This window comes from Taeniopygia guttata, chromosome 5 (assembly GCF_048771995.1).
Source record: "Taeniopygia guttata chromosome 5, bTaeGut7.mat, whole genome shotgun sequence".
NCBI lineage: Eukaryota > Metazoa > Chordata > Aves > Passeriformes > Estrildidae > Taeniopygia > Taeniopygia guttata.
Genome location: NC_133030.1, coordinates 29,213,209 through 29,227,392, shown reverse-complemented (window position 1 = coordinate 29,227,392; position 14,184 = coordinate 29,213,209). Strand labels below are relative to the sequence as shown.

At 35.4% G+C, this 14,184-nt stretch overlaps 1 protein-coding gene across 4 annotated transcripts in view; it reads left to right on the top strand.

Moving 5' to 3' along the window:
* The window catches only part of TTBK2 (tau tubulin kinase 2), a 76,710-nt gene that overhangs the window by 52,298 nt on the left and 10,228 nt on the right, over positions 1 to 14,184 (top strand). For 3 of the 4 annotated variants that reach the window (XM_072930024.1, XM_030275492.4, XM_030275493.4), the window contains 5 exons: positions 1,079 to 1,236; positions 2,242 to 2,458; positions 3,823 to 4,034; positions 5,196 to 5,796; positions 10,892 to 11,140. In XM_072930024.1, the coding sequence (XP_072786125.1) occupies positions 1,079 to 1,236; positions 2,242 to 2,458; positions 3,823 to 4,034; positions 5,196 to 5,796; positions 10,892 to 11,140 (1,437 nt within the window). The remainder of the gene's footprint in view (positions 1 to 1,078; positions 1,237 to 2,241; positions 2,459 to 3,822; positions 4,035 to 5,195; positions 5,797 to 10,891; positions 11,141 to 14,184) is intronic. The other variant, XM_072930025.1, reaches the window with a different exon arrangement.

The window sequence follows — 14,184 nt, the reverse complement described above, 5'->3', positions numbered from 1 at the left end:
CATCACCTAGGCCAAGAAGCCGTGTTTGATTTGGCAGTATCAGATGTTTATTTTTTTTCAGGTGTTTGTGCATACGTTGCCTCAGCCTTCTGATATCATTGAGCATTGGAATTTGTATTTGCCTTATAGCAGAAATTGTTGAAAAGATTTAAAAGAGAATGACCTTAAACGTTACTTCAGAGACACTGCTTAATGTTTAGAGGAAGAGAAGAAGTAAATGCAGTACATATGGGACAGAGTGAACTAGGGCTTTGTGCTCTTCAGTAGGATTACAGAAATGACTGGGACAGGTGGCACACAGAAGGTTCTTGAGAGTAAAAAATTACATGGGTGAGACCACTCTATACAAGAGAAATGATCCAAACTTCCCATCTATTTTAAGTTGCCAAAGGGTGTGCCAAAGGAGAGTGTGGAAAAATTTTCAGCATCCTGGATTGGAAAAAAACCCAGATTTTTAGCTTCTAGAGGAAAAAAAAAAACCTTAGGAATGTTACAGAGTAAGAGAATTATATGAACACAACCTTCCCATCAGCAACTAGAATGAGACAAAACTTATTTCACAGAGAGAGGAAAGTGATGCCATTTATTCTCTGTCATGGACACAAATTTTCTAAAGACTTTTTCGTAGCATAAAATGGGGATTGAATACTTAGACATTTATAGTATAAATGTCAGCATTATATGAAGTAAATTATATACGTTTCTTATTACAGAAATGCATGAATTAGCAGATCAGTATCCTTTCCTACATCTGATTCATTTCCTTGGTTTCATAGTGTTACCAAATGTATTATTTTCTCTTCCTCTGCTAGAGAGCCATTGTATGGTGTTCTGCAGCAATGTAGTTATGCTTCTCTGTATTTTTGTCTTTGGTGTATCTTTGCCTTATGCCTTATGAAAACACAGATGTGGGTGGATTTTTTTTCTGTTTTAATAAAATGGAATTTTGTATATATTGGCCTCAAAACCTTGAAAAATCTTTTTTTAATGTTGTTTTCAGTATTACAGGAGGATATTTCTTAATTGTTTTGTCTCTTAGACAGAAATGAAGGTTATTATCTTTTTTCTTTATTTTCAGCTTCTCATGTCTGTGTTTGACAACAGCATGAAAACGTTTGGGGTTATTGAAAGCGACCCTTTTGACTGGGAGAAGAGTGGAACTGATGGCTCTCTGACAACAACGACAACTTCAACCACCCCTCAGTTGCACACTCGTCTTACGCCGGCTGCAATTGGGTATGCACGGTGTGGTCTCTTCAATGGCAGCCACAGCGGGGCTTCCTACCAAAGGGAAATTATCTCCGTAATTTAGGCTTTTTCTGCAGAATTTTGAATGCAAAGACGAAGGGAGGTTTGGGAGCATTTGAAGTATTTCCCTTTTTAGGGTTCCAGTTTATACTATCCTGAAAGATCAGCACTGCAGTCCGAAAATTACAGCAATAAAAATAGTACTCCAGGAAATTGCATATAAATTTGCTCATCCATTCTTTGCTAAATCATATTTTGTGAAACTAAATAATGTGTCCTGAGTTTAAGTGCCTGCAAATTCAACTGCCTGGAAATAAACCCATTGTTTTCTGTAAGCTTGAAATAAAATTCTAGCTGCAATTCCCTTTATAAGTTTGAAAAATTACTGGATCTTTATAAGAAATTTGAAACTAGATTTTGGTTGTGTTTGAAATAATATTTAATATGTTATATGAGACATTCTGTAATGAAGTAAATTTGACAAGATGTGATGTTTAATAATACCCCTACTGATCTCAGGGGACTGAAGAATATGGGAGGTGTTTATGGATGAATGTAAGAAGTGTTTATGGGTGCCCTTAATTTTTTTGACTAGAAGAATACATAGAGAACAATCAGAGAGAAGTTGAGACTGGACATAATCTATAGGAAATTTTCTCAGAAGTGGCTTCAAAAACATTCAAAAAACAGCTTTTATGTGGTAGAGTTTTTTTAAATTTGCATATTTTGTTATTTACCTAAATTAAATAAATTGTGAAAGCCGGGAAGTTGGAGGTGTTATATTAAATAATTTCCAAGATTTATTTTTCTGCAGAAATGTGATTTTCTTTGTGAGTTTTTGTTTGTTTCTTTCTTTTAAAATAGAAAATAATTTCTGTAAATTGAGAAGTATGAAATTACTGTAATTACTCAATTCTGTAAATTGAGAGGTATATGAAATGAGAGTAAAACAATTTTTACTTTTCTGATTTTATTTTTAAACTACTTTTATAGAATTGCCAATGCCACTCCTATCCCAGGAGATTTGCTGAGGGAAAATACAGATGAAGTATTCCCTGATGAACAGCTCAGTGATGGAGAGAATGTTATTCCTGTGGGTGTATCACCAGAGAAATTACCTGGATCCCCTGGACATCAGCGTCCTCAGGAAAAAGATGTTTGGGAAGAAATGGATGCAAACAGAAACAAAATAAAACTGGGGATCTGTAAGGTACTTTAAAATCTGCATTGTGAAAACTACCTTTGATCATCTTCATGTTCTTGTAGTGCACATAAGATATAATAAGGCAGTTGTACTGATACTGATTAGAATGATACAGAATGATCTAAGAAAAGGAATTATGATAGAGATAACACATTTTATATACTGAAAAAAGCAGACAGGCTTTTGGGCCTTGTGTCACTTTATCAGCTTGCTGATAATTTGAGACTCTTTGTCGTTTACTCATATTTATTTTCTTCAGACATGATCTTCATTCTTGCTCACTGAGTGAAATCAAAGCAATTTTCCTGCATCTTGCATGTGTAGAAGCTAGATACTGAATGTGCAAAAGAAGATTTTAGTGTTCTCCAGTTGACAGTGTGTTTGACAGTTTCCATTTAATTCAGTTGGTTTTGTCTCCATAAGATATAATACCTTTGTACTGATGTAAAGGTTCATTGGCTGGCCTTTGGAAGAGAATACTGCTTTATTTTCAAAAGTGGTCTCTGAGAATTGTTTCCTGTCTTCCTTACTCACAACCACAGTATTTTGTACTTGGATAGTTGTTGCCTCTTTCTTGATATAACAGTGTTTTTAACATGGTACTAAAATGTTCTTTATCTAGGAGGGCTGTCTAGTTTTGAAGGTGTTACTCATTATTTGCTAGGGAAAAAAATGTATTGTGTGAAGCACCAAGGCATGGTTCCTGTTTTCAAATGTGCTTATTTGTTTGTTTGTTTGTTTGTTTTTACCAGAGAGAAAGGAGATTGTTCTAGTTCAAAGGCACTTTGTTACACCTGTAGAAACTAAGCATGATCATGATTTCCCAGCTCTAAATCATATTTAGTTATTATTCTAAATCATGTTCAGTCATTATTAAGGTAGAATGCAGTTGGGTTAAAACATAGTTCGAAGTCACAGAAATACTTAGTAGATTTAATGTATAACAGTGTTGTATGCTCCAGAGAATTAAAAAGACTGTCTGGAAGCTAACTTCTCTTTAATAAGAGCACTTGACTGTAAAGCAGACCAAAGATGCTACCAAATACAAGGTTTCAGACTATTATTAAATAAAATTTCAGAGATGAGTGTGAAGTATCAGAGTAAATGTAACTGTATTGCTGGGTCTTTGATACTCCTGTTCTCAGACTTACCCAGAACCAGTATATTGCCAATGTTTTGTCTGCTGTAGGTGTGTGCTGAAGAGCATATCTGAATTACCTTAACTATGGAATGAACTTAAGGGTCATTCCAAATACAAATCTGCTTTTCACATTCTAAAAGCTTTAGAGGTTCTTTACCATGTAGTACCTTGTCTTCCTCTTGTTCTGCCACTCCTAGTAAGTTAAATTTTTACTTTACATATTGCACAGGCTGCCACAGAGGAAGAAAACAGCCATGGACCAGGGAATGGAATGCTAAATGCCCCGAGTCTTGGTTCTCCAATTCGAGTTCGCTCAGAGACCACCCAGTTAGACAGAGATGTTCCACTGGTGCGAAAGTTACGTTCCATTCACAGCTTTGAACTGGAGAAGCGTATGACGTTGGAGTCTAAGCCCGACACGGATAAGTTTCTTGAGACCTGGTAAAGAAACTGTGTTTTCATTTTGCTAGGATCTTCTAAGGATGTGTGACTGGGATACTGTTATCTATGCTGTGTGAAGAGCAGGAATGGAACTGTTGAGTATGCTTATGCAAGTTACAGCAAAGTATTTTTAATATTATTGCTCAATTAATGGATTTCACTGTTTGGCAGCTACTTTAGAAAATGATTACTGCTAGAATACAGTTGAACTGGACTTCCACAGCTGGGAATTTTGTAAACCGAGACCTAGTGGTTGTAACCCTGGTATTTATTAACTTTCTTCAGTGGCATGCTCTTGACAGTCAGTACAAGTCATCCTGAATAAGAAGGTTGACATCGGGTGCTCAATAGAGGCAACATGAGATTAGGCTATATGACATGAGAATGGAAGTTTACAGGAAGTGGAGTGAAGAATTTAGAAATCTACCTGCATGCAGCAGACTTAGTTATGCCCAAAGATGTTGCACCAGTATAAAAAAATCTTGGTGGAAGACAGAGAATTGGAATTTGAAGGTAGAGAAGAGACAGATCTATGAAAATGGATTCAGTTTGCCGGTGTCTAGAAAGAATAATGGGAGAGGGACTCAGTGAAATCTGACTGAAAGGCAGAGGCTGAGTGGGGACAGTAGAAGAGAACTGGGGTGATGACAGTGACAAAATCCTTCTAAATACTTCATATGGGAACTAGGAATTTGAATTTGTTTGATGAAGCAAATTCTGCAAAACATAAGTAAGGAATCAGTCAAAGCAATAAATAACATTCTTGAAAATGAGTAATAACTGCTGCAGGAAACATCTGTTTCTTCTGATCCTCTTTGAGTTTCTGCTTTGTAACAAATGAAGTAGAGTGGGCATCTGTGGTAACCTCACTACTGAGTTTTTTTCTCTCACAATTTTCCCTTCTGGTAATTATATTTACAATGTGATATATTACAACTAAAATTAAAAATGTGTATATTTCTAAGACCATCCATCCATTTTTACTTGAAATCATACTTACTTGTCTTAAATTGTGGATCTTTGAATCATTGCAGGCTGTTCTAGAATATGACAACAAATTTTTATACAAATCTAGTTATCTTCTCCTGAAAACACTTAAATGTAACTTACATTATTTAATTAATTCATAACTAATTCAGATATTAACTTCTTTTCTCTAAGTTTGGAGAAGAAGCAGAAAGACTTGAAAGTGGCAGAGACTCCTGTTGCTGCTGTTCCTCCTCTTTCTCAGAAAACATCTGTTCCTGCTCCTGTGACTGCCCGCACGGACCATGTTTGGCACTATGATGAAGAGTATCTTCCAGATGCTTCAAAGCCTGTGTCAGCTAATTCTCCTGATCATGCTGATGGTGTTATGAGCAATGGATTTGTAGCTGTTAACCTAAGCTCCTGCAGGCAGGAGGTTGATTCTAAGGAATGGGTGATAATAGATAAGGAACGGGACTTGCAGGACTTCAGGACAAATGAGGCTTTAGGGCACAAAATGACTGGAAGTCCCTCAGATGAAGAGCCAGAGGTACTACAAGTTCTAGAGGAGCCCCTTCCAGAAGAGCAGTCCAGAGAGGGCGGTTGGGCGGGAAACAATGTCCATGCCAAGAACCAAACTTCAGGGGTGGAGTTTGTTCTAGACATGGAATGTCATCCTGCTGCATCTGAACAGCTTACAGATAAACTGGAACTTCTGTCTGGAGCTGCAGGACAGCTTCTTGCGGCCACCCCTACAAGTCCTATGGAAGCTCAAGCAGAAGGAGCACTCACTCCGGTAAGAAAACCTCTGCTTGATTCAGAATTGTAAGATGAAACGGTAAAGGTGGTGACTAAAATACAGCACTGTAGCAGAAATTCCTAGTTTCAGCAGGTATGGGACTTGATTCTTGAAGACTGATCTTCCATATTCTGTTACACAGCTGTGTACAGTCACCCATGGAAGTGCTAATTGTTCTGCAGGTGTGATCCACAAAACTGGTCACCTTTAACAAAGAGTTATCTATCTATATTTATCTAAAGAAGCTCCTCGTGCAGTGATTCCTAATGAGTGAGACACACTCATGTGAACACATTTATTATATTTGCAGTACATAAACATAAAATTACAATTGAAATGTAAAATACTGTGCTATGGTGTTTCATATGTTTCATGAAAAATCTAAGTGGCTGAAATTAAAGAAACAGTTACTTGCTCTCACCTCTCACTATGATTCCTGCAGTGTTTGCTTCTGGAATTCACTTTGTTTCTTCCTGTTCAGAAATTTCTAATGGTACCTATACAAACAACTCGTTGCCTTTTATAAAGTGTTGTTTTCACTAAGATTGCTTTGCTTTCATTGAATAACCTTGTTTTTCTTTTTCTGTCTTTTCTGAAGAATTCTCTGTTGCACAGTTTTTGAACGTTTACTTTTTCCTCCTGTCACTGTTTCTACACAAAGACTTCTTTGCCTTTACTTAAAGAGTAAGTGAGATTAACGGTTAAGTGATTGGGAATCACCTCATAGTTTTATTTCTCCCCCATTTAAAGTAGATATTGTGGCATCTATGATCTAAAGGTCAATTCTTTCAAGTTCCCTTGAGCCAAGAAACCTGGCTATATTTTTTCTTCTTGTATCACTACTTTTTGTGAAAGATACTGCCAACTCATTAGAAAAAGAAACTTATCCCCAACTAGTAATTTATTATCAGGTGTGGAATATCTTTTATAGTGAAAATGAACTACTCAATGTAATTAACTATAGCAGCACGGTAAAATTTCAACTATGCCTAGATTCTCATGGAAAGGCAAGATCATATCTTTCATAAGATATTATATTTGGACATCATACTTTAAATTACGTAGTTTATAGAAGATTTGTTTTATATAATAGAAAATACAGAACTGTGTTAAACAACAGATTTTTGAGATTTAGCTTGAAATATTAGTTGCATGAAAGAATTTTTGATGGTTAGAAACCTTTAAAGGTGAAAATAATTTTAAATTTTTAAGTTGTCCAGTTTTTCTATTTTAAGGTCAGTTTTAGCAAATCAAACAAGAAAGAGCAGTACTTGGTCCTGTAAAATACTAATTATCAAGTGTCTTTATTTCAAAAGCCATTAAAAACAGCTTGTAATTTTCTATGCAAATGCACTATACCGCTGTACACTTTATACAAATGTGGCTCTTTTGGAGGAAATAGTTGTTTTACTTTAAACTAAAAGTAGAGCTGGTACAAATATTATGTACTACAGTGCAAAAAATGGATACTATCTTTGTCTGAAAAGGAAGAAGCTTCAGAATGTGGGAGCAGAAATGGTTGCAAACAAAGTTATTTATTATAAAATGCATTGGAAGAAATACTGGCTGAAGTAAAAACTTGAGTGAAATTATATTTTACTCTGGCTTTGCAGGGAGATAAGTAGCATTTATCATTACCTCAAAAAAGAGGGAAATTAATATAGTTTATGTTATGCGGGAAGGGCAAGTAGTGTTGGGAGTGCAAGGTGAATGGCAGGAAGGAACTTGGTGTTTCAAAGGTGAATGATGTACAATAGGAAATATAACTGACCTGGGAATAAAGAAATTAGAAATTAGAAATTACTTAGCCAGTTTAGGAGCTGGGAACAGAGTGTTCCCAGCTGTGATGGCAATTTGTGGTAGTCTTCCATCTACTTCATTAGCCCTGGAAAGCCACACAAAGCCTAAGAGGCTATTTCAGAGTGAGTTTTTCTTTTTGGCCTTCATTGGTGTATTCCACTTTATAAAGGATACTTAAATATTCCCTATGAAGGGTACTGGAACCTGGTTCTTTTTGGTGAGTGTTCTTGTCACTTTGCTGGGAGCAAGTGTGTGTGTTCTTCCTGTCATTCTCTCTGTTTGAATGTCCTGGTGACCTTAGGGAGCTGCTTGGTAGTGTCCTTTTCTTTCTTCCTCAGAGTACTTACCCTGAAACTGTTTTTTCAATGTGATCCTTGGTTGTGCATCTAATGTTCTTGTTCTTTAGTACTTTTTTCTAGGTAGCAAATTCCTGGCAATAAAAATAGTAGCCAAAGGTCATACTTTACTTTTCTGCTCATTTAATTATACTGCACCAGTTACTAAGAGCAGGCTTAGATCCAAGAACATTAATTTTAGGACTGTAAATCAAATGAATGTTACTAAAAGGGGTTAAAAATAGATGTTGAAATTATAGTAGTATAGAAGCTTAATATAATTACTGAAATAGTTCACTCATTTCAAACAGCCTGAAACTCTAGGACATGCCAGCATTCCTGATCATCATGCTTATGAATCTACTTCCCATATGGATTTCTACTGACCTGCTTCACTGTCACTTAGAAGAAAGTACAATTTTGCTTTTTGGGCTTATTTTGATAGGTTTGTTAAATATGCAAGCAATTACTTCAGTGGTGAATGAATAAAATAGTTTTCCTATCATAAGTATTTTTTTCTATCATAAGTATTTCCTATCACAAGTATTTTTTTAATATTTCCTTTTTACTTTGACTTTTTGTTCTTAATTTCTTTCAAAGCTTTATTGCTCAGTATTTTAGTAATTAATAGCATGGATGTTTCTGTATGTGAAACTAATATTTCATACACTCACCCATCATTTTATTTTCTCCTGAAGGAAAGAAATTTCTGGTCTACAGTCCTTCCATTTGTAGATAAATATTCTTCCTCAAATTGTTTGTGTTTGTGGACTTCCTGTAATTGTTGATAATATCACTTCTCACCTGTTATACACAGCATCAGCATTCTATTAAAAGTTTAAAGTTGCACCAGTTAAGAAAGGAAACTTGAACTCAAAAATTAAGAGAATAAAATATGTAAGCTGGGGGATAAGAAAGTCTCAGGCATAAAAAAATTACAGCAAATTTTGCTATCTATTATGAAAAAAAGGCCTGCAGGTAAGAGAAATATTTTTCATGTTATCAGTCTTGGTTTTTTAGTTGCAATACAGATTCTGTGTGCTACCAGCAAAGACCAGTTTGATCTGGCTTAGTTGTGGGCACATGATTACATATCTGTTGAATACTCAGAGCATGCTAAGGGTATATGTGCTGACTTTATGCTTTAATAATGCCTTTATATTGGCTTTGGCTGTAGGACAGACAGTGTGGGATTTGCTGTAGCATCTACTATGAAGCTAATTTGTCAAAACAATTTGAGCTGATCTGCACTAATAGTGAATTTATACTGGAGCAACATTTTGCATCATATGGCTCTGGTTTTCTTTTCCTACACATGATACTAATGGGCTAGAGCTGGACTTTGTGTTGTGGACCCAGAGCCTCATTAATTTTCTGTGTTTGTATTGAATTCCAAAGAACTCCATACAGTGCTTGCACAAAACCTTGCAACTTAAATTTATCAAGCAGATATTTCAATAAATAAGAAATAATGAATTTGAAGTAATTAAACATGTAACAGCTCTTTCCATCTTCATTTTCAGTTAAATTAAACAACAGTTTGCTTTGGTCCCACTTGGCTGACAACACAAATTTGAGTAGATGTATATATATATATATGTGTGTGTGTGTGTGTGTGTGTGTGTTATAGAAGAGGGTCTGCTGTGTGAATCTATTTATTTTTGTTATTTAGAAATATTGCTGAAATGGAAATTTTGTATGTCAAGTTTATGTTTTATCAAAGCTTGCTCTTAAATTTTTATTTATTTCTGAGCTGTAAGTAATTCAATTTTCATGTACCTTCTATCCTCTTTTGCTGCTTTCATGAAATACTGGAAATCCTTTATTTTCCAGTTGCAAGTCAGCTATACATTGTGGGAACTGAAGCTTTAGTATTGGCACAATTAAAAGATACTTTTTACTTAGAAACAGAAATGCTTGCTAGATGCTCTTGCTTTCCAAAGAATATAGGTTAGAATTGCAAATACTGTGGTAGAAATCAAAAAGTCACCTTCATGAAGCTTGCAGAAAATTTCCTCATCTCTACTCTTCACGGTTTTCTCTAACTGTGATTGGAACAAAGAATTGCAAACTATGTATAGCAATTTTATTTACAGGTATTTAATGTGTCACCATCAGATATTTATTCAGTAGTGGAAAAGGTCTTGCAAAAAACCAGTTGATTTTAGCTTTGTATATCAAAGATATAGGTTTATTAGAATCACCAATAAGCAAATAAAAAATGTACTTTGTCTAAAATTAGTAGTTTGGAAGACTTTACAGTTTTTCTTACCTATTATTTAAATGCTTTAATTAATGTAGTTCAAGATTATGCAATTGTTCCTTGATTCTCCAGGCCAGTATATTCTCGTAGTTTGGTCCCATATTTGGGAAATTTCATTAGAATTGCTTAGTGTTTACCTTAGTGATTAATCCTGTCAGGTGCTGTTCTTAATGTATGCTACTACTGGCACAGCAGTAAAGCTTTCAGTGGGTGTACATGCTATAAATCTCAGAAACACAGCTAGGATGTTGTGCAGATGTGCTAAGTGTTTGAAAGGATCGGTCAATGATCAACTAGGCAGTTATCAACTGATGTACACAATGTCCTTGAAACAGACTGTATTAGTTTATTACATTTGCCCTATATTGTTACTGATCAGTTATAATAGTTGCAATGGTTGGACTTTAAGAATCTGATTTTATTTTCCAACCTAAATGATTCTATGATTCTAAGACTGAGTGAATGAGGAGGCCAGCTAGAGAAATTATGATTACTCTTGATTTTGATACTGTATTTTTGAAAATGGATGATGAAAAATGTGAAGATTAGACTTAAGACACCTCTTAAATGATGAACTTTCAGCCTCTTAAGGAGTTGTGAATATGGTTTTTGAGGGAATGCATATAGGCAAAACACAAACAAGAATAATTAAAATATATTCAACCTTATTTTCTTCCCCGCCATGTTCTCACAGCTCAACTCATGTCATATGCTGCATTTCTCCACTCCAAGAATTTCAAGTCCCATCCTCCGCACCATGAGCCCCGTAGCCTATCTGTCCATCCACTCGGACCCTCTGAGGGAGGCTGCTTTACCAAGGAGTCAGCCAGCTGAGAGCCACTCCTCTTCCTCCCGCTCAACTGCTCGTAGGCAGCTTCCTGTCATTCCCTGTGGCAGCAAGGTCCCCCCTGTCATTCGCATCTCAAAAGCACAACCTCAGCAGGTGAATAAGCCTTGTCTTCATAGAAGTGACTGCGTTGTAGCAGTCATCTGTCAAGTTTAACAGTTTTCAGTTGCTCTGCACAGTCTGGTGCTAGGCATATGCTAGTCATACTGCTATACACAGCATCCTAAAAATGTTTTGAAAGATCAAGTTGGGGAGGAAGAATGAATCTTTTCCAGGAAAAGAGTTGGGAATACACTGTGACAAAGATATATTGTCTAACTTAGAAGAGGGGAATATTTAAGAAGCTGTTATTCAGGTTAACATCTGGAGCACAAAGCATCTTTGGATGTTCTGGAAGACAGATTCACTTCCTCAGAGATTTTCTCTTGAAAAAATATGGGATTATAAAATGTTGAAATTTTTTATTTTTTGTTTAATTTCAGACTAAGAATTATGGATTCCTATAATCACAGTACCAGCTGAATTTCAAATTGGGAGGACATATTAAAATTTGGACTGTCTTTATGTGACAAAAAGGGATCTAGAAATAGTCAGATTGTTTCTTTGGAAATTAACAAATAATACAATTTTCCCCTGCTTACAATATATAAAATAAAGATGGCAATTATCGAGGGTCACAGGTAATGAAAAATGTCACTAAAGAAAGGGGACTTTTAATAGTTTTGTATTTCCAGTTTCATTTCAATATGAAAGATGAAGGCTTGCAATCATAATTGAAGTTAAGGGTACTTTTTGTGTTGGTCACAAAAACATTGAGATCTGCTAAGCAGTGTGAGTTTGCATTGTTGGGTAAAGCAGTATGACATAGCATTAATGCCTAAGACTAACATATCATCATCATTTTACCATTAATATTTCATTTGGATTATATTTTGTGTTGCCTTTCATTTCCAATGTATTTTTCAGTATAAAAAGTTCTATATTACAAACAGTTTTTCTTCTTTCAGTGAAGAATGAACAGGAGTATTGATATTAAAAGTAATTAATTAAGCTTAGTTACATTCAAAATTCTGTAGGATCATTGGTGTGTGATAACAAGGCAAACTCCTGACTATTTTTTAGCTGAATATTAAAAAAAAAATAAATCTATGCTCGATGTGTAAAAATGAACAGTAGCTCCCCAATGTTCATGATTGTGAACTTGATGGGATACCAAAATACCACATCTTCAAGAAGCTGACATATTGAGTAGGGAAAGGGACCTAGGAGAAATTAACTCATTAGGAGTTAAGCTTCAGTATTTTTCAGCATTGGTTTATATCCCAGGATGCAAGATGACCTTAATTTTTGGTTGTTGGTTTGTTTGGGTTTTTTTTGTCTCTATAGTTATGATTTAAGTTTTTCAATCAGAATCTATTACAGGTGTAATTAGCAAACTTAGTAAAATGTGCACAATGCTCAGGAAAAGCAAGTTGGCACAGAGGGTCTTCTCTGGCTTCCTTAGTACCCAAAAAATAAATACAGCTGCAATATTAATAAGGGCTGCAAAGTTATGTACTTTGTCATGTGAAGACGACCTGGCATTGTGCCAGGTGCTGCTACTTGGTGGAGTGAACATTAAGCCTCTTCTTTCCTTTTCCTGGTAAGTGCTTGACTGCTGTGTTGCTTTTTGAGCTGTAATTTGAAAGTCATAACTGTGTTAAGAATTACCAGTTTGTCATTTCCTATGGAAAGTACAACCATGTGATTGTTTAGTTCATTCCAACAATGAAAGCCTCATATACTTAATGGCTCACTGAAGAATTCAAAAACTTTTGCAAGTCCTTATCTTTTTGACCTATTTTAAATATTTAAAGGAATTTTGTCATTCATGGTAATCTGTGTCAATATTTGGTACTGAATATATTTTCATGTCTCTTGTTCTGTCTGCAATTTGGTTCAGTATTCATAACTAATGAATTGCAGAGGTCAGGGATCTGTACTGTTGAATTTAGTTTTCATAAAAAATAAGAAATGATACATCTGTTTCTGGAATCAAGCAAAGCAACTTTCTTTCCAGATTTTTTTGAATGGGGGTTCAGGAGCTCTAACCTATCTGCCTGTACTTTGGTATCAGATATCATGAAATCTCTGTATATTCTCTGCTTACTAGTGCAGAGAGGTTATAGGATGTAGGTTGGTCTATATTTGCTCCATAGAGGTCTCCTTTCTTGCCATATATAAATTATGAAAGAGAATTGGAGTGTTTTCCTTCAGCTCTCTTTAGTTATTCAACTTGCAGCATAAAGAAAAGAATGTGGCAGCATTACAGCTCTCAAAAAAAGCAGATGAATTCTTTGTATTTGGGTCTGAAAAGTGTATCTGGTGTGCTGTTAGTGTCCTTCTCATCTACAGCGTGGTCAAATTGTACAGCAAATCCTCTGGAAACTTAACACTTTTCTTCCTTTCTGCAAATTTTCCAACCAGATGAGTTCTCTGCTCATTTAGAGAGCCGCATTCGGTGTTGTGTGAGGTCAGTGGTAAAGGTGATGTGAGTGCAGCAGCTACTGGCCAGGGCTGTGTGAGAAGATACTGCTGAAGGCTCCTAGCTGTAGTGCTAAATGTGCAGCTGTGTCTTAAGAAACAATCAAAATCAGTGACTGCAGATTTTTATCTCTGGTTTCTCAGCTCTAATTCTCCAATAAGATAGTGAACACCTCTTCTAGCCATGGCAGCAATCTAGAATAATTTTAAACTGACTGCTCTACAATATGATACAGCCCTTAACAAAGGTGGATTCCAGTTTTTTCTGTCATTCAGGTATATTTTCGTTTTTCAGTATGCTTAATCCGGTATGTGCAGGGAGGCTAATTTAAATTTAATTATTTTATGGTTATTCAGTGTGTTAGGGAAGGCTAATCTGTGTCTCTCAGGTTAAGCAATTAGAATTAGCAGGCACTTATACAAATATTTTCTCTTCTGTCTTAAATTTCTCAAATTTCTACCTTACTGGAACATTTAAAAAATATTTTGTAATTATATACTTATATAATTAGTTGCAAAATGTTCTGAAATCTTACCACACAAGAAGCTATGGAAATGCAAGCCATCATTTTCATATTCATATCCAAGATGAGAAATAATATAGTGATCTGAGTTGA